Genomic DNA, 24,190 nt, shown 5'->3' with positions numbered 1-24,190 from the left:
AAGGACCCAAATGTGCAAACAAACGAAAATGTAATTCAAGTCAGCTTTGAGCTGTCGGCGGCCTGTGCTAGTACAGGCCGCAGGTTTAGCCTAACAGGGAGGCCCGGCGGCTTCAGCAGCCAAAAGACGCCCGCGGCCTCTGTAAAAGGTTCCCTTCGCCTCCAACGAACCCCTCAGCTCGACCAGGCCCAAGGAAAAGCCAGTCGGCTGGAGGAAAACCTTTCAGGGTGCACAGAACTGCATGCCCATGATTATCGGGGAGACTTTGAGGGCACAGGAATCTCTCGAGACTAGAAACCATTTTCCTCCCTCGCTCTGATATTTTGCTTGGCTAAGCGGCGGCAGTCTCCCTGCCCCCCTCCTACCCCACCGCCACGGCCGCTGCAAGCAGCCACGCCCCGCGGCCCCGGGGCTCGCGGGCCCCCGCGCAGCCCGCACGCCGCGCCCCCATCCGCCCCACCCCCGCGCGCCCCCATCCGCCCCCGCGCCCGGCCCTGGGAGCGCTGGGCGAGTCCTCGCGCCTGCGCCTCGTCAACTTCCTGCCGCGGAACGCCCCGCCCACCCCCAGAAGCCCGCCTCCAAATGCCGCGTGAAACCTACCTGACGCACCTCATTGGTTGAAACGACCGAGCCGTTGGCTCCCAGGCCCGCCTCTCCGCCGCCTCTCACTTTTCCCAGGGCGGATGCGCCTGCGCTCAGCTGCCTGGGCGGGCTGGGAGGCGCGGGTTGAAAAGTCTCGTTCCAAGTTTGGAGAGAGAGAGAAGAGCGCCTCAGACCTCGGTACCCGCGAGCGGGGAGGAGGCAGGAGAGAAAGACGCAGCGTTTGGGGAGCACTCAGGCTGTAAGACGGAGCTCACGCTTCGAGAGCTAGAAGAGTGTGACGCGCCTGGGCGAGGCAGGAACGCCTGCGTTTGGGCTGCTGTTGGCTAGCGAGGGGAGTCCGAGGCGGCGGCGGCGGCGGCTGCGAGGGGCGAACGACCCGACGCAAGATGGCGAGTAAAGAGAGTAAGAGGCCCTGCGGGGCGGCGCGCGCCGGGACCGCGGGGGGCGGCGGGCGCGCGAGGCCGCGGCACGCGCCGGCGAAAGGCGCGAATTGGCGTGAGGAGCAGGGGGCGGGGCCGGGCGCGAGGCTAGGCGCGCGCCTCGAGGGGCCTACTCGGGACGGGACCAAGGCGCCGGAGGGCTCCGAGCACTTCCGGAGCTGGGCGCGGGGCCGCGGGGCCGCGAGTTGGGCCCCCTTCCCCCTCTGCCCCCCCTACTCTCCCTTCCCCCGCCTCCGGCGCTCCCTTCGGCGCCCTTGGCTCTCGGGCGGAGGCGGCCTCCGCCACCGGAAAGCGGACACGGCTGCTCCTTCCACGCGCGCGCGTCGATCGCTTCGGGGTCGCGGCCCTTGTCCGGGGGATTCTGGAACACGCCGGCCTATGGCTGCTGACGCTGGTTTCGTGGGAGCGGAGGCCGCTCCTGGTGGGGGATGGAGGGAGCGGGCCGAGGGGTTTCTGCTACACGTGGATTCGTCTCCCCGCGTAGGTCGTGGAGCCCCTGTACATACGGGTCGTCATCTTAGAACAGGTGCGAACAGCTGTAACTGGCGAAACAAAATCGTTGTCTGTGTAATTACCCAATTCTGTATGCGCAAGCGGTATTGATTTCTAAGTGCAAAAAATAAGCTTCTTGGTGTTAATAAATATTCTCTCCACGTTCTGGAAGAGTAGTTCGTGTCCAAATTAGAGGTAAATCTGAGTGGATTAGGTGTGGCCATCTCGAGGTGACCTCCAGTATCTGTATACAGATTCTGACTTCGATTTTTCTCAGCCGCTTAATTGTATGGGCTTTCTCCAAATTTCAGTGTTTGAAGATACTGTGGAGGAGCGTGTCATCAATGAAGAATATAAAATCTGGAAGAAGAATACACCGTTTCTGTATGACCTGGTTATGACCCATGCTCTTCAGTGGCCGAGTCTTACCGTTCAGTGGCTTCCTGAAGTGACTAAGTAAGGGTTTTTGGTAACTTTTACTTTGCACAGATTTAACTATTGCCGTGGATTTCCTAGTTTCAGCATTTCACATATAGAACAGGAGTATGTAATCAGTTTAGCCCTTGGATGAGGTAGCAGGTGATTTATATTTTCGAAACTTAAGTGATTTATGGGATGGCTTCTGATATGTAGATGTGGGGATAAAGTGCGATTAATGATATTTGTGGGACTCATCTGATATATTTGACATTTTTTTGGTTTCAATACAGAGCGGCATTTTGGGGGGCCACTGACCCCAAAGAAATCCAGCCGCTGGGGGCTGGGTTTCTTTACAACTTTATTGAAAAATACGGTATACCCGGGAAAGTGCACAAATCATAAGCATATGGCTTGGTGGATTTTTACCAAGTGAGCATATCCATGTAATCAGCTACTCCAGTATGAATAGGTTTTAATTGGCAAAGGGGGGAATAATTTAGCAACGGTTCGCCAAAGAAAAGATGTTAGGCTAATAATGTGGAATACACTTTGAGGTTGTTGGTCTTCGTAAGAGTGTTTTTTCAGCCATTTCTAGAAATTCCCTGGTAACAATTGCTGGCGTTATTGAACACTTAAAATAAGGTCTGGCACATCTGAAGTTTTGTGTCCCCTTGTTTGGTTTAATACTCAAAAGTGTACTGTGATTACTTTTTATCATCCTTGTGTTGTGGAAACTGGGGTGGAGACATTGAGTAAAATTCCCAAGATCACACATTCTGTAAGTGGTGGAAAGGGATTTTGAGCTAAAAAAACTGAGTATCCCTGAGTTGAGCCAAGCCCTGTATTAGATCACCTTTCTCATGCCTTTGCACTTTTTCTAGTAGGAACTTGGCCATATACTTTAAAACTATAAAACTTAGGTAATGCGAGCATATAATTTAATGAGCATTAACAAAATTAATCTAGGAAGGGGATTTTGAGACAAGTTATGAAAATAAGAGCAAGTTACTTTATATAAGGTTACTCCTTTAACGGACAGATTCTCCATATGCAAACACCGTCTTCCATACAGGTAGGACTTCCATTGGGGTTCCCAAAAAATCACAGTGTAGATATACAAATGTGGGAAGGGTTAGCCAAGAAATAAATGATGGAGACTTCTAAGCACTGACATAACCATTTTGAGCATCAAATACTTAAGGGTATTCGGGTTCTCAGAGCACCACTTAATTTTGACTCTTGGTGCATTCCTGTTAAGTAAATTAAAAGCTTTAACAGCTTAATTTACATTCTTTTAGATCTTTTTGACCTACCTTAACAGAAGAAAACAGTGGGGGTTGGTGGGACTCTAAGGTTAGAAACCAGAGTTTGAATCCTGCCCCCTGCTTCTTAGTAGCTAAATTAAGGCACATTGGTCAGTATCTGCCCCCAAACTGTCTGATGTGTAAATGGAGGTGCTGGTGGTTCTGACTGCCGACTTTTGAGAGAATTAAATAAGATCCTGCACTGTTAAAGTGCTGGCATGGAGTAAGTATGCAGTAAGTGGTGACTGGTGCTGATTTTCCCACCCCTTTGTATTCAGAAATAATTTATTAGAGTGTAATAACTGTATTTCTCCATTTGGATTCCAATGAAAACTGTGTATTCAAGTCTTTTAAAAATGTTACCTATGATATGTTTTGTGTAGCAGCTTTAAAGATGATAGATCTGTAAGTTCTTAGCCCAGGTACTGCTTTTTTAAAGATTTTTATTTTTTTAAAAGGTCTTATTTATTTATTTGATGAAGAGACAACGAGAGAGGGAATACAAGCAGGGGGAGAGGGAGTAGCAGGCTTCCCACTCAGCAGGGAGCCCTGTGCAGGGCTCAATCCCAGGATCCTGGGATCATGACCTGAGCGGAAGGCAGACACTTAACAACTGAGCCACCCAGGTGCCCCAAGATTTTTATTTTTAAATAAACTGTACACCGAACGTGGGGCTCCAATTTACAACTGAGATCAAGAGCTGTATGCTCCACCTACTGAGCCAGCAGCCCCCCACCACCATACTACTTTTATATTAACACTTAAGAACTTAAGAGAAAATACTCTAAATTGTGTATTCCATGGTGTTCTTTGCATGCAAAGAAGTGGGATCTGGTTGTGGGATGTGCAGTTGCTCTGGGAATGCAAGAAAATGCCAGGCAGCCTGCATTCTTGGATGTTGAGGATAGCTTTGTGGTGCTTTTGCAGGATTTTGTTTGGAATATGAAGGGACTTTGATTGTGTTTTGTTACTATATGGAACACTGGAAACGTTGACTATTCTTACTCCCTGAGTCGTTGAGGAACTAGATCCTAGTCAACCTCATAAGGCCTGCCTTCTACCTACATACTACATAGAGCATACTTCTAATAATTACTTACAGTTTCTGAACTCTTGTCCTTAAAAACTGAGTTAGGTAATTGTCCACATAGTGGATTTGCCTTTAAAAATTTCTATTTAGGCATTTCTAAGAAGTAATTTCATTATTCCATATATCTTTTATTAAATAATTAGCTATTAAACACATTGAGACTAAATCTCTACTTAAGAATCTTTGTAATTATTCAAATTCAGGTGGTACAAAGTGCATGGAGTGAAATATAAGTTTCCTTTCCATGTCCCCTATTCTCCTAGTTTTATTACCCAAAGCAGAGACAGTTATTTTTGGCATTTTTTAAAACCCATCCAGAAATAAGTACATATGCATATTTCCCCTCCATCTTTTTTTCTTTTAAGAGAGTATGTGCACATCAGCAGGAGGAGGGGCAGAGGGCAAGGGAGAGAGAGAAAGTTAAGCAGACCCCCTGCTGAGTGCAGGGCCAACATGGGGCTCAATCCCAGGACCTGTGAGATCATAACATAGCGGAAACCAAGAGTTGGACATTTAACCAACCAAGCCACTCAGGTGCCTCTCCTGTCCATCTTTTTTTTTATAGTAGCAAGTTGTTCATTATTCACTTCACTTTACAGTTGGTAGTTTATATTGGAGACTTTTTCTTCTCCGCATGCTTAGATAGATACGGTCTTTTGTTTTAAGGGCTCCGCAGAATTCCATTTATGAATATATTATAATTTATGTCACCAGTTCTTTATTGATGGATACTTAGGTTGTTACCAATCTTTTGCCACTAAGACAATGCTGAGAATAACCTTGTAATAATCTGTGCTTGTCAGGTGAATTTCTTAGCAGTGGAGTCTAAGTGATCAAAGGATTCTGGCACTGAAAATGGACGAGGTCTTTTAACATTAGTGCTTCTGCAGTCTTAGGTTCATTCAGCATCGGAGGAAAACATTGTAATATTGATTGGTTCAGGAAAATAGGTTTGTATTTTAATGATGGAGATGAAAGGATTTCCAGTAAAAAAAAAAAAATCTTTATATGATTATTGTGTCAGGGGATACGTGAATTGAATTTTAGAGTCAAGGAATTTTTCACAAACTCCAGTCCATGTTTGGACCATGCTCCTTAGAAAGGTGCTGGTTTTTTCTGTTTAAGCTCCTAAAAAGTCACTTTTTTTTATGTTAGCCATAATATTGCTCTGCAATGCCTCCTTTCTCTCAAGCATTCCTATTTCTCTTCAAATGATTCTAATGAGATGTGTTTAAGTTCCCTTTTGTTTTGAGCTACAAAGATTTTGTTTTGTCTCAGTTCTCCCAAACTATATTGCTTAGAACCTAGTTTTCTAAGTATGTCTTTTTTTTTTTTCATTTAAAAATAAGTGGGTGTGTGCTCGCATATATTGCCCCCCCTCATATAAGTGTGTCTAAGAGGAAATTAACTGTTTTGGTAGCCGTATCCTGTTTTTGGCCACTGAAAATATATTGACTGAGACTCATGCCTTTTTTCAAACAAGCTGCTATTGCTTAGCCATGGCTGCCTTATTCTGTTCTTGGACTTGTATTTATTGTTCTTTTTTACATTAAGCCAAATCATGGTAAAATTTCATCTTGTATTTTTATTAGTTATTAGTAAATTATATTTGTAGAAGCAATCCTCAACCTTTTTTTTAAAATCCACTGAATCCTTTGTACAACTGAACTTTAGAAACCTAAGTAGCCTAATTTGTCTGGTGTTGGGGCCCTAGAGCCTTAGGTTTTGGCGCTCTTCACTTAGGTGGGACCACAGAGCATAGGCGAAAATTGCTATTCTAGATAATACAAATGGGGAAACATTGTTAATAGATACTGATGTAAAACTCACTGTTTGGTCCACGGTGCCAAGGAGCATCAGTGGGTCTTTAGCGTCAAAATGAGTTCTATGGAACCAAGGTAACGTCAGCCCTCCCCCCATAATATTGAGAAACCCATTTCATAGACTTTAAGCACCATGAACATTAATAATGAGTTTTCATGCCTTTTGCCCTCATAACCTGTTTTTCGGGTGAAGAAACTGGGGCCCCCAGGAAGTTGTGATTTAAGGAATTGCATATAGTTAATTTTAGTTTGAGCCAGGATTTGAACCCAGTTTTTCTGGCTCAGTGCTTAAACTTTCCATTCTGTCTTGTTGCCTCTTACTGGAAAATTTAGAAATGTCTAGTTTCTTAAAATGGAAGATATTTTTTAGGTGAGAAGTCAATGATTATGAGTGTGGAGGTTGGAGATGGACTGAATTTGTTAGCAACTGATTTCTTTAGGGTTAGTGTGACTTATTTTCTTTCCTAAACAGACCGGAAGGAAAGGATTATGCCCTTCATTGGCTAGTGCTGGGGACTCACACATCTGATGAGCAGAATCATCTCGTGGTTGCTCGAGTCCATATTCCGAATGATGATGCACAGTTTGATGCTTCCCACTGTGACAGTGAGAAGGGTGGTAGGTATACCGTATATTCCAGTATTGGTGTTTAAGGAAGTGTGCCTTCTTTTCTAATATGTTTTTACAGTTTTCTATTAATATCTTTGGGCCCAGCAGTTTAACTTTTAGGAGTTTATCTCATAGAACTACTTGCACAAGTATTTCATGTGCACAAGGATTTCACAATAGCATTATTTGCAGGATTGAAAAATTAAGATCAGCCTAGCAACCCAGATGTTAGTTTATAGGAAATTGGTTAAACACATTATGGTATGTTTGAAATACTGTTCAGCAATTCCTAAGAATGCGATAAATTTGAAATTTCACACAGACTCACAATGAGGCAAATCTGTATGCCCTAGTATGGAAAGCTGTCCAGGATAGATTAACTCCTTTGTGTGATTGTAGTACCCATTTTGGTAAAAAGTAATAATATGTATTGGGTGTATATAGGAAAAAGTCAGAGGAGGCGTATGTACCAAACAGTTAACAGTGGCTTTTTTACGGAAGCTATTGATTTCCCTGTTTCCCCTGTCAAACGTACATTCCCATGATTTGGTCTTCCCACCATCACCCAAGGTTGGTCATTGTGCTAGAAGGACTCACAAGACTCATAGCAAATTATACGCATGGCTAAAGTTTGTTATAGTAAAGAATATAGAACAAAAGCAGTGGGGAAAAGATACACACCAGGGAGTCTAGGGAGGTCTGGCACAAGGCTCCTCCAGGGCTGCACACGACGTGCTTTCTCTCTGGCAGCAAATAACAGGGACATGTGCAGAATCTCTCTCTCCTGCCCAGGGAAACCCATTTGAGTGTCAGGATCTGAGACTCTGGTGGGGGGTTGTTTTCACAGGCATGTCCTTCTGGCAGCCAGTTAAGACAACTGAAACTCAGGACCCCAGTAATGAAACCAGGTGCATGTCGTCAATCTTGGTATCTGTGCAGAGCAACCCTGACAAACTGGTACAGCATGGTCCATTGCTCCAGGTGTACTCCACAAAATCATCAATCCATCAGTGACGTTGAGAACATTCTGAGGTCCATGTTCCCAGGACTTGGCTGAGGGTCATTCATGGTCCCAGTGTCCCCAGAGCTGAAAGGGCTAAGCAATCAGACCTGTTGGGTTAGTGCTGTCTGCACAGCCCTAAATAAGGTTTAATCTTAACATTTTAAGGAATTTACTTCAGTTTTTTTCATATTGAAAGTAAAACATTATAGCTAAAATCCTGCCACCCTATACCCCTTTCCTAACTTGCCTGCCTTTAAAGAATTTACCACTGTCCTGAAATTACTGTGCCATTTTTAACTGTTTGTATTTTTATTACTCATACAGTAGTAAATCTGTATAAAGGTTTTTTTTTCCACTTTTTTTCTTTGGGTACTGTTTTGTGTATGTGTGTAAACCACGTAGATGTCTGCCTCCTTTTAACTCCCATGTCGTGTTCCGTTGTGCTTAAACCTTCCTTTATTCATTCTACCAGGGGGCAGTTGGACTGCCTCTGTTTGGTATTTTGCTCTTACAAACGGTGCTTCGGCAAACATCCTTGCCATGTCTCCTTGTACACATGTGGGAGAATTCATCTAGCGGAGTAGGATTGCTGAGTCCTATGGCATATTCATTGTCCACTTAATATAGTCTAAAACTATTTTCCAAAATGATTTAATCCCTTTGCCACTGCCACAATTCACAGTCCGTTTCCCTACAGTTTTATGCGTTATTTCTGTAAAAATCATAATGAGAAATTTTCAGTGGATTTTAATCCTAAAGTATGTATTTATTGGACTTTTGGCTTCAGACTTAGTCTCTGTGCGTAATTTATGGAGGTACCGAGTTGCCGAGGTCCCTTGTTCTTTGTATTCCATTCCGGCAAGTGACTGAAATAACCTGCGGTTAACACCTCTCTCTATTTTCAGTGGCGGTATTTTTTAATGGATAGTATTTTATCATTAAAATGGTGGTTTTTATTTTCGAACTCTTGAATTTGAGAAAACAAGGCCCTGTGTTGAAAGTAAATCTTACTGGAAATCCGTTTTTTTAGAAGAGGAGAGCCGTTCGGGTTGTTCTAAGTAAAGGAGTTAGGGAACTTGAGTGTCTTTATATTAGAAATGTTAGAGCCCTTAGAATCCACGGTGGAGGGCTGGGTGGTGGGTTGAAAAGCAAAGTTGGGGCAGGTTTGGAGCAGAGTCTCACGGTGAGCAGCAGTCTTAGAAAGGCTGGGCCAGATTTCTCCCACTGACACGATGGAAAAGGAACATGCTGAGAAGGAAAAAGGTGATTGTATATGGTTGTGTAGGCGTAGCCGTGTGGACTGGCCTGTGATTTCCAGCCACACAGAAGAGTAAGCTACGTTTGCCACAGAGAAGAGTGGCCAAGTGCAAGTATTAAACCATGGGAGCCAGTGTTCATTAAGCGTTCCCGTATAGCAAGAGCTGGCTGAACCTGAGAAGTGGTTTGCTGCTTTCAGTTGGTTTTCTTTGGGACCCAGCCAGTCCGTTTTACTTGTTATCTGCCTGGCTCCATCAGCCATTTGAGTTAGTGTTCCCGAACCTGAGATACGGGGGAACAGAAAAGGAATATATGGAGAAGCGGCATTCTAGGTCAGGAAGAAATAACACAATCACGAGGTGAAACCTCCAAACTTTTTAAGCATCAACTATTCCCGTTCCTAATCTTTGAACACAAAAAAAATGTTCTTGTTTGCTGTTATCTGCTTAGATGTCCTCTACATGGACTCTTTCTTGCTATTATTTTGCTGCTTCTCAGAAGTTCCTTATGCTTTTTATATGACTTTGTTGCTTTTCCAAGGCCTTTTTAATAACTATTCAACACTGTAGTCTCATTCACACCCAGCCCCCTCATTTGAGCTTCGGCACTCCGCTAGCTGTTGAATTCAGTACGCTGGTGGAACCAGTATGTCTATGTCTTAGGGTTGGGTGGGGATTAGTTAGCATCGATTTCTGATTTTAGGAAATAATTACATTCTCTTTACAACTGAAAGAGGCCAGTTTTTAATTATTCTAAATCCAAGGTAAAACAATTAACTTGCATGAAATAGCTATCAACATTTTCCAATTCAAATGGGCTTTGAGAATAAATTAATTCCAAGTAGCAAGTAAACCCAAATTTTTGTGTTCTCTAGTTAATTTGTGTTGTGTTTTGCCAGGTTAAAATCTGTTGGGTGGATTAAACTAAATGACTTGTGATTTTTAATCGTAAGTGTATGTGTTTATTTCTTTCTTCTCACATTAGAATTTGGTGGCTTTGGTTCTGTAACAGGAAAAATTGAATGTGAAATTAAAATTAACCATGAAGGAGAAGTAAACCGTGCTCGTTACATGCCGCAGAATCCTCACATCATTGCTACCAAAACTCCATCTTCTGATGTGCTGGTTTTTGACTACACAAAGCACCCTGCTAAACCAGGTATGTAGTAATGAAATCAGGCCATCGCTTGAACATTTTTCTTGAAAAATAATTGCTGTGAGGTCGTTCAAACTAGTGTAATCTATAATTTTTAAAGGTTTAAAAACCCTCAAAATTCAGTTGATGTAATGGAAGGACCTCCCAGACAGGTTCTGCTCCTGGCTAGGACTTACTGTAGCAGGGGCTACAGAGCAAAAGCAGGAGGAAAAGATATGCAACAGGCAGAGTCCAGAGAGGTCAGGCACAGGCGTCTGAGTCCTTCCCCACTAGGGCCACGTAGAACATGCTTTTTCTCTAGCGGTAGACTGAAGGGGCATGTGATCAATGTCTCTGCTTAGGGAAGCCTGTTTGACTCTCAGGATCTAGTGTTTTTATAGAGGTCTAGTCACATAGGAACATGCTGTTCTATGACTAGCCATGGCAAGGGCAACTCAGGACCCCAGCAGTGAAGCCAGATACATCATGAATCTTGCTAAACAACCCTGCAAGTCTTGACGAGCTGCTACGGCATGCCTCACTGCTCTGGGCATACACAGCTTCATCAGTCAGTGACATGAAGAATTTTGTGAGGGTCACATTCCTAGGGGTTGGCTAAGGGTCAGTCATGGTTGCGGGCTACCCTGGAGTCATGCAGGGGCTGAGCAACCAGACCTGCTGTGTTAACTCTTTCCTCACAAAAGTGTTTGAAAAAAATTGATCTGGGGTGGGGCAGGTTGCCACTCCGATCTGAGGGCATAGCTGTAGTTTTCAGTGTTTTGCGTTGGAGCTAATACTCGGTTTCGCAAAGGAACCCGTTACTTTATGGTCTTGAGACTTGGTTTGCATTGAGTATTTGAAATGAAGCACAGAGAACAGCTTTTCAGAGTGGCTGTGGGTCAGACCAAGTCCCAAGTCATCGTTTGTATATGACGCTTCTTCAAACGTTATAATGAATGTTAGGGCTTATTCATTAAGGACCGAGGATTGCTTTTACTACTACTGATAAACAGAAAATCACTTCGTAGTTAATGTGTTTCTTTCCTTTTTTAGACCCAAGTGGAGAATGTAATCCTGATCTTAGGTTAAGAGGCCACCAAAAGGAAGGCTATGGTCTTTCCTGGAATTCGAACTTGAGTGGACATCTCCTAAGTGCATCAGACGATCATGTGAGAGACTTATTCTTCCTAATCTCATGTACTTAAAGACTGTCGTGGAGAGCTGTGCACTGAAGGAGCGCTGTGTAGTTGAAAGGTTTTCTAAGATAATACTCATGATTATTGTGATAACGTTTTCACAGGATTTAGAGCAATGGTTATCAGACTGCCCTGTTGGAGCCTTAGGATTCCACAGAGCTCTTTTGAAGCAACCTTAGAATGGAGGGAAGGTGGGCAAAAGGTGTCCCATTATTTCCAAATGTATCTTTGTAATGAAAACTATGACGTGTTTGTGAAACAGAAATTACCTTTTAGTTTATTTTTTAAGTGTAGAATTCATTGGGTTTTAGTATATTCACAAAGCTGTGCAGTCATCACTACTATCGAATCCTGAAACATTTTCAGCAAATGGCACAAAAAAGAAACTCCAGACCCCTTAAGCAGTCACCGCCCCCCACTGCCCCCAGCTCCTGGCAACCACTGATTTAATTTCTATGTCAATAGATTTGTCTCCTGATAAATCACATAAATGGAATCGTATGTGCTTTTTCCCTGTCTGGCTTCTTTTCACTTAGCACAAGTTTTTCAAGGTTCATCCATGTTGAAGCATAGGTCAGTATGTCACTCCTTTATATGGCTGAGTAGTCCATTATATGGATGTGCTGGAATTGATTCATTCGTCAGTTGATGGACATTTAGGTTGTTCCTGCTTGGCCCTTTTTGCTTTTTTGGTCTTTTTTTGTTTTTAAACACTTTGGGGCTATTTTGGCTGATGCTGCTGTGTGAACATTTTTGTATTAAGTTTTGTGTGGATGTAGGTTTTCATTTCTCTTGGGTAATTACCTAGGAATGGAAATACTGGGTCCTATGCTAACTCTATGTTTAACTTTTTGAAAAACTGCCAAGCTTTTCCAAGGCAGCTGCAGCCCTTCACAGTCCCACCAGTAATGTGTACTCCAGGGTACCAGTTTCTCTACTTCCTTGTCAGCACTTGTTGTCGTCTGTCTTCTTTATTCTAGCCATCCTGGTGAGGGTGAAATGGTTTACCTCCTTGTGGTGATGATGACTAATGATGTTGCATATCTTTTTTATGTGTTTATCGGCTATTTATAGCTCTTTGGAAAAATATGTATTCAAATCCCTTGTCCATTTTTAAATTTTGGTTTTTTTATTGAGTTGTAAGAGTTCTTTATATATTCTGAATACAAGTCCTTTATCAGGTAGGATTTCAGAAGATTTTCTCCCACTCTGTGGGTTGTCTTTTCATTCTTGGTGATGTGCTCCAAAGCACAAAAGTTGAATTTTGATTGTAGTTTATGTGTTTTTTATTTTGTCACTTATGCTTTTGATATCGTGTCTAAGAAACCATTACATGATCCAACATCACAAAGATATTTACATCTACATTATCTTCTAAGAATTGCACACCTTTAGCTCTTACATTTAGGTCCTTTATTCATTTTGAGTTAATTTTTGTATATGGTGTGAGGTAGGGGTTCAAGTTCATTCTCCACTTGTGGTTATTGTGTTTTTTCTAGCACCATTTGTTGGCAAGACTAACCTTTCCCTATTGAGTTATCCTGGCCTCCTTAATACAAGTATTTTAACAAAAGTACCACACAAATGGAAAATGATCTTGTTAATTTATTGCAGATCAATATTTGTAGCATTCTTTCCACCTACAGCTCCATACCTTCCTTCATGGATCCCATACTGTAACTAAAACATGTTTGCTGTAACTCTAGCCCAGAGCTGAGAGTTTTGGAGCTTTTGAAAGCTCTTGTAACTTGGCCACAGGTTCTTTACCTTCTTCCTTCGTATATCCTCCTGCCTAGAACGGGGCCTGTCACGTCAAAGACCTTCTTTATATTTCTACTGGTCACAATTTCTGTTATGCTTTTTTTTAAATATTGAAAGTAGGTAATTGGCCCAGTTAAGAATCTTTAGGTACAAGCAAGCAAAACCAACTCTGGCTGATACAAACAGAAAAGAAATTTATCAGAAGGACCTGGGCAGCTCACAGAATTGCTGTGCTGTCTAGAAAATGGCCTACAACCCAGAGAAGAGGCTAGTGGATGTTACACTCTGCTGTGTACCCTCCCCACCCCACCCCCACACTGGCAGTCATGAGAACAGATTTCCCTGTTGATGTTCACAATTCAAAATTGTGGCCATACTGATGGAGCCAACATCGTGTCCCAGCCACAAGAGAGGCTGGGAAGCAAGGGTCTCCCTTAGTTCTCTGAAAGGAAGCATTCCTCCACGTCCCTCAAAGTGGGCATGGTTGAGTCTCTAAAACAGGGAGGATGGGTTATGCTCAGTAACTTAATTACTAGTGCATTCTGAAGACTCCAGGCTGGGAGTTGCTAGTTATAATAATAGCTGAAGTTTTCCAAGGGCTCTGCATGTGCCAGGCTTCTTGCTAATCTTCCCAGGATCCTTCTGAAATGAGCAGGGGAGGATGGCAAGAGCTCTACATGTTACTTTCTCTTCAGTGCTTGTAAATTGTGCATCTGAGTGTGTATCAACAAAGACTCAGGGTATGTGTATTATATAAAACTTTTTTTTGGTACTGGGTAAATAGCTATTACTGGGAAATAGCTTTGTTATAGAGACTTGGATAAGAAAGTGATTTTTGAAGAGATGAACCCCATACCAGTGTCAGTGGAATTATTGCAGCAAATTTACTCTAATGAAATTACCTTTTATTTTAAACCATGTGGATGATAATCATTGCCTTGTAGCTGGCAACATTTTTTCATAAAAACTTTCCTCTTAACTTTGTGATAATTGTCATTTGAAGCCTCAGGTCGCAGAGCCTACTGATCTGTGATCTTTGGGACCTGGGGAAGGCCCATGGCCTCTCCTTGGGTTCTGCTGATGTTTTGAGGAGTGCACTGTGGGGATCTGTCCGCAGGCCCTAAACTTTGGCCTCTCAAAGTAGCCTAGTTGGGGTTTCTGGGTTATTCACCTGTCCCACTTCTTAATGTTTGTAGTGGTTTCTGCTATGAAGTCAAAGATTTATCCAAATATTTTTGCTGTTGAAGAAGCATGTTTTAGTTTTAATTTCCAATCTCCCAGCCCTGTGTGAATTTCTAGGACACAAATATCTGTTCAGTAGATACTGAATGTTGGGCTCTGTGTTGCATTGTGTAATCTAGATGAATTTTAGATACTTGACTGAAGATATGTCAGTAGAAACTCGGAAGGCAGCTATGCTCACCACTATACCACCAACGCTGTCAGTAGAAACTCGAGCCTGATTGTCTCTTGCCTGCCGTCATGCTCGGTTTCCCCATCCCCCCTACTGTATCCTTACCTTGCCCTCTGCATCTCAGATGATGAATGGTACAAGCATACACTCTTCTGTTTCAGAAGCTTCACTTTTATTTATGTTTCTTCTCGTGTTTATTTCTACCTTTTATATAGTTAGATAATTTTTTTAAGTTTATTTAAGTAATCTCTTCACCCAGCACGGGGCTTGAACTCCTGACCCTGAGATCAAACGTCACAAGCTCTTCTGACTGATCCAGCCATGTGCCCCTTGTTCAATAATTTTTTAATGAAGGTTGTTTATTTTTTCCTTCTTTAGACTGTCTGTCTGTGGGATATAAACGCAGGACCAAAGGAAGGCAAGATTGTGGATGCTAAAGCCATCTTCACTGGCCACTCGGCTGTTGTAGAGGATGTGGCCTGGCATCTGCTCCACGAGTCCTTATTTGGATCAGTTGCTGATGATCAGAAACTTATGATGTAAGGTGGAAGGTTCAGTGGGGTCTTGCTATGTAGGTGTCCTGAATGACCATCAGTGATTGTGGTGGCCTGTGGTTTGATTTACTTATTTTTTTAAAGTTACATACTGGCCTTAAAAACTTCACTGAGGTATAATTGACATACAGGAAAGCATACATGTGTAATGGCTTTTTTGTATAAAAGTCACTGTGACATATGAGTAAACACCATTTTTTATTGGAAAAAAGAAAACATAAGTAAATATGAAGAAACATTCTTGGCAGTGGCAAATGTCAAAATTGGGGTCGCGGTGACTTTGAAGATGAGGGCTAAGAATGATTCTGTCGGGTCATGGCCACGGGGCTGCATTTGGCTGCCTGTAATGTGTTTGATTTCATAAACTCCTATCTGAGGCAAATGTGGCCAAGTAGTAAGACTTGACAAGGCTAGGTTGTAGGTATCAAATTGTTAAATTGTTCTCTGTGTAGTAGTTGGTGTATGCTTGAAATAGTTGGTATTAAGACAGGAATCTAATAAATGAGTAACTGGAAATGATAGCCCTAATTTATTTTCTGTAGGTTTAGAATATGTCACTTAATGGTTGGCAGTCCGAATTGGCAGCTCTGTACATGGTTGGGGTGTCCATGAAGGGGCAAGCGTGGCAGAAATAAGGGGGGTGTGGAGTGGCGTGGACCCAGAAACAGGTGTGAGAAGCCAGGGAGGGGCGGGTGGCTCTGTCTTGTGCTGTGTGCCTTGTACCTTTGTGTTTTAGATGGGACACCAGGTCCAATACCACCTCCAAGCCAAGCCACCTGGTGGACGCGCACACTGCCGAGGTCAACTGCCTGTCGTTCAACCCCTACAGCGAGTTCATTCTTGCAACTGGCTCTGCAGATAAGGTTTCCAAGTCTTTGTGTATTTGGTGTTTATGAATCCAGTTGTCTTGTGCTAGTCAGATATTCTAAAACTCAACGTAAAGTGCAGAAATGAATTCCTTTTCATTTGTTATTTTTCTTCAGACTGTAGCTTTATGGGATCTGCGTAATTTAAAGTTAAAACTCCATACCTTTGAATCTCATAAAGATGAAATTTTCCAGGTATGTGGCAGTTTTCTAGTGTCTCTGTCAGGTTTTTGGTAATTTCTGATGGGGGAAATTTAAAATCTTGTTGCTTTTATAGCAGGCATGCTATTTTTTTTTTTAAGTTCCTCTTCTGTGTAGGTTAACTAGTCGGAAGTAACTTGGAGCTCTGTGAGATTATAACTTTAGAAGTACAAAAAGTCTTGCAAAACAGGATCAGTTTAAGAAGTGAAATCCAAGGATTCTTTAGTTAAGGTATCCAGCATGGTAGATCCTCTGATGGGAAAAAAACAAACAACCTTGTATATCGTTTTAAGTGGTTTCAATTGCATAGGTTTTTTTTTTTAAGACTTTATTTATTTGACAGAGAGATCACAAGTAGGCAGAGAGAGGGGGAAGCAGGCTCCCTGCTGAGCAGAGAACCCGATGTGGGGCTCGATCCTGGTACCCTGAGATCACAACCTGAGCCGAAGGCAGAGGCTTAACCCACTGACCACCCAGGCGCCCCTCAATTGCATAGGTTTAAGATACACTTAATTGAAAAGTTGAAAAGCTTCTGGGGTAGTTAGGGGGCTGAGTAACTTTATGGGGATTCCTAGCTGAGCTCCCTGTATTGGGGTGTGACCTTCCTGGAAAGCAGGCTGAGGACATGGGCCATTTAAGAGCACTTGAAAGGATAGGACAAGAAGAGGATAGAGAACAGAAGATGGGAAGGTCTCAAGGATTAGAATAATATCCACAAACGTAGGAACAGATGATACTTGACACTTTCCAATCTGTGTTGCTAGGTCCACTGGTCTCCACATAATGAAACTATTCTGGCTTCAAGTGGTACTGATCGCCGCCTGAACGTGTGGGATTTAAGGTAACTCCAAGTCCAGTGACAAGAAACTGCATAAGTATGCCAGTCTGACAGATGGTGTAATTCATGAAGTCGAGAGTCGTTTGCTGATCCCCGTTTAATAAGCCAAAATTTTTTTTTTAAGATTTTACTTACTTATTTGACAGAGACACAGCGAGAAAGGGAACACAAGCAGGGGGAGTGGGAGAGGGAGAAGCAGGCTTCCCGCCAAGCAGGGAGCCCAATGCGGGACTCGATCCCAGGACCCTAAGATCATGACCTGACCCGAAGTCAGACTAATAAGCCAAATATTAAAGCAACTTTCAAGTACCTTCCTGAAGAGTCTTGGTTCTGTAAAACAAGTGAATCAGCAAATGGAATGCAAAATGAATTTATATGATGAGTTTTTGTTGTTGGTATTCAGACATGAAGTTGGGGGCGTGTGTATGTCTTAACGATCCAAATAATTATATTGAAAACACTGTTGGCATAGAAAGGGGTATAGATGTTAGCTGTTTATGTCTCGTATGTGCGCTCTTAGTTTATGTCTCTTACCTGCACTCTTAGTGTTTCTATCATTTGCTCTTCTGTGCTTTCATTGTTTCATTTTGAGGAGCTGAGCTCCTGCTGTGGTCTGTGTAGCTGTTGGGGATACACTTGGGAACGGGATAAGCACAGGCAGTGCTGTAAGCGAGCTTACGTTCTTCTGGGGCTCAGTATAGAGTTCTTCCAATTTTGTAAAGTTCCTTGATCTCAGAGTTGCCATTCTAAGAATTTGAGACTCCTTTACTTTTCTTGAGCCTTTCTCAGATATCATTATCCTAAGTTTAAATCATTACCAAGAAATAACTTATTTAAAATCCTTATTTTAAATGTATTGCTTTGAAGTAGACTAAGTTTTTAGTTTATTAAAACCAAGGCCATCTTCATCACAGACCGCAGACCAGTTCTTCAGTGCACAGAACATAAAACACTGGAATAAAATACTTGTATTGTAAAACTTCTGCACATCTAACGTTCTGTATTAGTACAGAACAAACTCTAGCCATGATTGAATCTTGGAAATGTAGAGAATCTTGAAAGCGGATATTTGAGTCTACACTGTTTCATTTGAAAACAATTTTAGTAGTAAAAGTAGAAACTGAAAACTCCGAAGTCAAGCAGCAGGCTTTGACAGTCTGATGCCCTGGCGGCTGAATTGTCCCTGGAGGTGCCAGTAGTAAATTTGGAGGCTTTGTGAAGTTTCTTAATTCTTTTATGACTTGCGTAGTGTTAGAATTACATTACATTGGATAGAATTACAGATTGAAATAGTCCTGACCGGAGGATATACATCATTGTCTAGCAGTCCCATGTGTTTGGTTTAAATTTGATAGGAAGAAAGAGTATCACTTGGAAGGTTGCTTTTTCAGCAGTTCTTACTAGCAAAGCCCACCTTGGGGCAAGATATCAAGGCTGATACTTGTTGTGTGACTTAAAGAGTGTTGGGGCTGCTGGCAGATTCGGCATGTTGAAGTTGTTAGGCTAAGTTTTTTTTCTTCTTTTCCTTGGCTTATATCTTAAGTTTTACCTTTTAAATCCAGTGCAGCAAACAGCCACAGTTAAAAATAATGAATTTTGTTTTTTTAAATAATGAATTTTAAATTAGTATTTATTATCAACAATTTCTGTGCTGCATCCTCAGTTATGAACAGCTTTTATCATTTCCAGAAGGTGAACATCCCACCAGTAACTAATACAGAAGTTGTCATTGGCAGTAGTGTAGAAATGTTGTCTCTAGAGTGTGTGCATTTTAAGACGCCTTTGTGGGCTGATGCTGGTTTTGTGAACACTGATAACCTGCAAGAATTTCAGTATTGACAGCGGTATGTTCTTTTTTGATAGCAAAATTGGAGAGGAACAATCAGCAGAAGACGCCGAAGACGGGCCTCCAGAACTCCTGGTATATATTGGCTTTCTTATGCAGGATGAAATGTCATGTGCAGATTGGACTGCCTGTCATTGATCCATGAATCTGGAAATGAGTCAGAACTCCAAATGCTAGCTCTTGGAGAGGATTTCAGATTGGTCTTAAAGGTTATTCTGACTGGGTTTTGACATTTGTTGAAAATAGTAAATAGAGCACAGTAGGTTTTTATGAATATTTCACTAAGAACTATTGGGGCTCCTAGAAAATCATGAAATTTCTGATTCCCACTTGTAGTATTTCTGAGGGGGTTATTCGGGGGGGGGGGGGCTCGGTATTGATACCGAATTAGCAATACTTCACATTATCTGACAGTACAGAAGTATTCCAGTGACTTGATTTTTAAGTTCCCTGCCCAGAAAAAGAAAGCATTCTGGATCTTGTTGGTGCCAAGTGTTTACCATCTCCCTCCTGCTCCTAAGTGAATCACTCGGCATCTCCTCGGCCCTTGAAGGTTTCTGTGGTGGGTCTGTCCCGTCAGTCCTCATCCTTCCCGTTTCCGAGCTCTGCAGTGTGCGCTTCAGGTCCCCTTACCGTTGCGCGTGGCTGCACTTCGCGGCGGTTCCCCCTCAGAATCCACGTTCGTGTCCGCCAGTCATTTGGCGGATGGTCGTCCAGTCCACCGTAGCGTATTTCATTCCTAGGTCAGTACCAGGTCTTGGTACACTTGGGCTTCGCCCACCGCTTTTAAAAGGTAAAGAAGGCCCTCGAAGGTGAGCCCTACGTACCGGAGATGCTCACTGAAGCCCACGTGGCACAGACGCCCTGGATCCCCGCACTCCTTGCACAGCGCGTCGCCACACCCCACTGCCGTGGCCGGAAAGGGACACGCGGTGTGACAACACAGACATGCCAGCATGTTCTGTGCACTGCACTGCCGATTAAAGAAGAGCAATTCTCAATAAATCCCCTAGACAGACGGCGCCTAGACGGTGTTACTCTCTGTTGAGTGACTTAGTCTGCAGAGTCTGTGCCGTGCTGCGTGGCTTCATAGTTCTAAAGTGTCTCTAGCCGAGGCGTTGCCATCACCTGTTGTCCTCCATCGTCCAGCCGTTTGTACTTACTTTACTTTGGTAAAAACTTGGAGATAGAACTCCCATACCATACAGTTCACCTGTTTAAGGGATATAATTCAGTGGTTTTTAGTCTGTTCACAGAATTCTACAGCCGTCGCCACAGTCCAGAACGTTTCCTTCCCCTCAGAAAGGAGCGCTGCTCTTCAGCACCTCCCAGTCCGCTCCTGTCCTCGGCCCCTGGCAGCCAGCGGTCCGCTTTGTGTCTGGGTCCGCCTAGCTAGCTCCGTAGAAGTGATAGGAGGTGACTGTGACTGGTTCTTCGGCTTGGCGTGCTCTCAAGGTTCCCAGCGATTTTGGGGTACCCTGTGCAGTACGATTCTTTAACGGTTTTGTGGTCCTTGAGGAAATTCACTGGGATTTTGCTCCTTTCACTGGAGAGCCTGAAATCAAGGGACACCTAACTTGTGGCAAGCTGGATGCTCACCCTAATTTTAGTACCACAGTGTCTTGATTTGAGGACTCTCTGTACATCCCAAGCCTGTAGTCTTAACGTATTTTCTCTCAATGTCCCCCCTTAACACGATTCTAAAAAGCCGTTTTTCTCCTGTCATTTTTAAACTGAAAAAATGATGAGGTAGAACAGTTACCTTGCATGTAACCTCATTGTCAACTTGAGTCAAATTAGACTTCGTTAGGAAGTGGGACTTCGGTCCAAGACTGCATTCACATTGTCCCCGTGAGAATGGTTCCTTCTGATTCTTAATTCTGAGGTAAGGGAGGTCCAGTGTTTTCCCATGAGGCCGTGTCTTGTAGGGAGGGAGTCTCTGCCGCTTTCATCATTGTACAGCAAAGCCCTCTGCTTACCCTTTGGGGGGCTTTGCTTTCGGACCCTGGGGGTTGGTTGGTTTTTTGAATCCCTACTGGGAGTGATGCCCCTTGGGGAGATGGAGGGTGGCTGGGCGGTGTGCTAGAGGGAGAAGGGAATGTGTGCGGGCTGCGGGAGAACCAGGAGGCTCCTCGGGTGGGCCAGTGTGGAGAGTCTGTAACAGAACTTTACGATTTATTGTCTTAACTGTTTGTACCGAAGTACATAGATTTGATAATGAGACTGAATTAATGTTAAATGTATTAGGTATAGAAATGGCATTGTGGTTGTGTAGGAAGATGTCCTTACTTTTACTTTTGGGTGATGTGGGGTGAAGTACTTAGGGGGGGCGGCTTAGGGGTGTGTGTGTGTGTGTGTGAGAGAGAGAGAGAGAGAGAGAGAGAGAAACGCACCTGTGCACATACTTGTATCGGGAGTGTAGGCAAAGGGTAGCCAGGCGTTCCCTGGACTGTCCCATCTTTCTTGAGGGTCTGGAAACTTGCAAAGGCAGCAAGGGGTGGATTACTAAGCCTGTAAACCCCTCCCTTTGAACCTCAGTTGCAAGATTGATGCTCTGAAAACTAAGATATGAAACAAAGGCTTTTTAAAATTCTTATTAACAGTTTATTCATGGAGGACACACCGCCAAGATATCAGATTTTAGTTGGAACCCCAATGAGCCTTGGGTCATCTGCTCGGTGTCTGAGGATAACATCATGCAGATATGGCAAATGGTGAGCTCAAGTGTTTATTTTTCCTGAATGAAGAGACATCCACTCAAAGTGTTTTTGTTACAGATGGTTGCTTTTCTAAATTTGGTGTAATGTGCACAATCTTAAAAGACCTTTCTCCATTTTAACAAGTCTTTAAGTTCAGCATGCACCTGTCAGGTCAGGAGAAATCTGTGTCCGCACACAGACGGGGACTCGGCCTCTGTTGCGCTTTGCGTGATGTCGTCCGCTTCGTCCACTGGGCTCTTGGCGTCACTGCTGTAGGTCCGGGGTCTGCTCCATCATGGGCATGAAGGATGGGAGCAAAGCGTCCACGAGTCCTCGGAAGCGGAGTACTGAGCACCTAGTGTTTCTGAGGTGGTGTTAACCCTCTCATTAACCCGCAGGGCCGGTGCTTCATCTCAGGGATGCTTGAGATGCTTTTGGAAAACACTTTTTACTACAGAAAGTGGTAGCACGTGGGCAGCTTGGTGGCTCGGTGGGCTCTTCTGCCAAATGAGAACACTGGCCCTGGGTTTTCCTTATTCAAGTCCGGGCGGGGGGGGAACTACTAAGTAAATTACTCTAAAAATGTCCAACACAGAAACACGCTGACCAGTGAATCCTAAAATCTAGACAGAATTAAATGCTGTTTTTAGGAGGTTTTATAAAAAACCATGGTGAGTTTTACCTATGCATTTATTTGGTTGTCCTCTCCAGGCTGAAAATATTTACAATGATGAAGAGTCAGATGTCACAACATCGGAACTGGAGGGGCAAGGATCTTAAAACCCAAAGTACAAGAAATGTTCCTGTTGAATGTAATGCTACATGAATGCTTGGTTTATCAAGCGCCGAAAAGGCCTTGTGTAGTAGGAAATGTAAGTGGGCTGGCGTATGGCGTTCTTTACCTTCTGATTCTAGCACTTTCAAGTGAGCTATTGCGTACTGTATCATATTGTAGCTTTTAGGGAAGAAAGGAATGTTGTTTAAGAAAGAACATCACTGTTGTTTTAAAATACAAGTAGCAGGGTACTGCCTTTGATTCAACTATTTTAAGTCCTTGTTTTCTCAAACTAAGTGCTTGCTGTTCCCAAATATGCAAGAATAACTTTTACACTTTTTCCCTCCAACACTTGTTGATTGGCTTTGCAGAAATAAAGTTTTAAAATAAATTTGGTTTTGTTTTCTTAGAACCCGGGTAGGAGAGTATGAATGTGTTGTCCGTGTGCGTCCCTTCCTGTGAGAAAGCTGGTACGTGTGTGTGCGGAATTACTTTGCAGGATACGTGAGTGTCCTGATCCAAAGATCGGGGAAGGTTAGACTTGTAGACACGGACCTACTGTAACTTCTACCCCTCCCCCCAAGAAAGCTTGCTCGCTTATACAGCAGGGCTCAGCCAAGGGGATATACCAGGTTGGCCCCTCAGCCTGTTTTGCAGGAGCTGCCAGCGTGATGGTTTTTAATTTTAACAGATCAAAAATCGACAACAACGACCTTGTAGCCTATTAAGTCTAAAATAATTACAGTCAAATGTAAGCGGGGCCAGCCAACTTTAAAGCTAATGTGCTTAAATACTTTTTGTTCATCTTCAAATTAAATCGTTCCCTATATGCCTCTATAATATACCGAATTCTCTTGCTACTCACATAGGTGCACCCTGAAATGTGCTGGGAGCAGCTAAGACCTGTGGAAATGCAGGGTTGGTTTTTTTTTTCCTTTTTTTTTTTTTAAACAGTTTGACAGCAGCTAAACTATAGGATTTTTTTAGGGTCCTTTTTTTTTTTCCCCCCTAAAGGTGCAAAAAATACCCAAAAAAGTACGCACAGAGGTCTGGCTACGTAAAAGGAGTCCTCTGCCACCCAGTCCCAGGGTGAGCTGGTGCTCCGCCCTTGGTAAGGCCTGAGAACCCAACCGTGTGCCCCAGTCCTTGCGGTGGCTCGACAGGTGAGGTCGCGTGGGCGACGGAAGGAGACACAGACGCTGTCAAATTTATCATACATATTTACTTAATCTATACAGAATCGCGTAGATAAAATCAGATTCACATTAGTGAAAAATCTCTACAAAATGTCTTTGAAAAGCAAAACAAGACTGCCTCTGAACAATTCGTATCCTCATGAAAGACGTGGGCTGTAAAAATAAAGCCGTGTGTTTAGCACAAACTAGAAGATCTCTGCATCTTTTGTTTTTCACAGTTATTTCCATCTACAGTCTGAAAGAGGTAGATTTTTCTGCAACACCTGAGAATTGGATTGTGATAACCAGGTGTAATAAAGGCAGTTGCATACGTAACTAAAAAACACTGGTTTCAAGACCAAGAAATGTACTCCTAACAAGTCTGAGGGTGAAATGGTCCATGATCCAAGACCCAAGTATTCTCTACTCCTCGGAGTCTATGGCCACTACGAGTAACACACAGCAAGATCCCATGACGGTGCGACAGATGCAGCTGAAGTGAATGTGACATTTAAACCTTTTCTGGACCAGCCTAACAGCAGGACAGTGTTCTAGAACACGGTGGACACAGGGCGTGCTACAAAGCCACAACACTGGGCTGGTGAGGTGATCGCTTGAGGAGGGTGTCTGCAGAGGGGCCTGTTTGTAGTCACAGGGTGATGGCAGGAAGGATTCCGAAAGGACCCCTCA

The 24,190-nt window shown here is 43.3% G+C and overlaps 1 protein-coding gene across 3 annotated transcripts; it reads left to right on the top strand.

Annotated features, from left to right (window-relative positions):
- Positions 1–670: 670 nt before the first annotated feature.
- On the top strand, positions 671–22,716 carry RBBP7 (RB binding protein 7, chromatin remodeling factor). 3 transcript variants are annotated; one of them, XM_032840828.1, is made up of 12 exons: positions 671–1,005; positions 1,847–1,991; positions 6,645–6,790; positions 10,026–10,199; positions 11,229–11,344; positions 14,925–15,085; positions 15,837–15,963; positions 16,084–16,161; positions 16,932–17,008; positions 18,869–18,926; positions 21,455–21,565; positions 22,262–22,716. In XM_032840828.1, exons 1-12 carry the CDS (start codon positions 990–992, stop codon positions 22,328–22,330), a joined length of 1,278 nt encoding a protein of 425 aa, XP_032696719.1. In that variant the 5' UTR covers positions 671–989; the 3' UTR covers positions 22,331–22,716. The 3 variants fall into 3 exon arrangements, with proteins under 3 accessions (XP_032696719.1, XP_032696718.1, XP_032696717.1); XM_032840827.1 differs by lacking the exon at positions 671–1,005 and adding an exon at positions 1,407–1,569 and having other exon boundaries at positions 10,053–10,199; XM_032840826.1 differs by lacking the exon at positions 671–1,005 and adding an exon at positions 1,407–1,569.
- Positions 22,717–24,190: the final 1,474 nt, after the last annotated feature.

Source organism: Lontra canadensis, unplaced genomic scaffold (assembly GCF_010015895.1).
Source record: "Lontra canadensis isolate GAN:19392208 unplaced genomic scaffold, GSC_riverotter_1.0 scaffold116, whole genome shotgun sequence".
Lineage (NCBI taxonomy): Eukaryota > Metazoa > Chordata > Mammalia > Carnivora > Mustelidae > Lontra > Lontra canadensis.
Note: the sequence above shows the minus strand (reverse complement) of the source record. Positions and strands in the feature narration are given on the sequence as shown.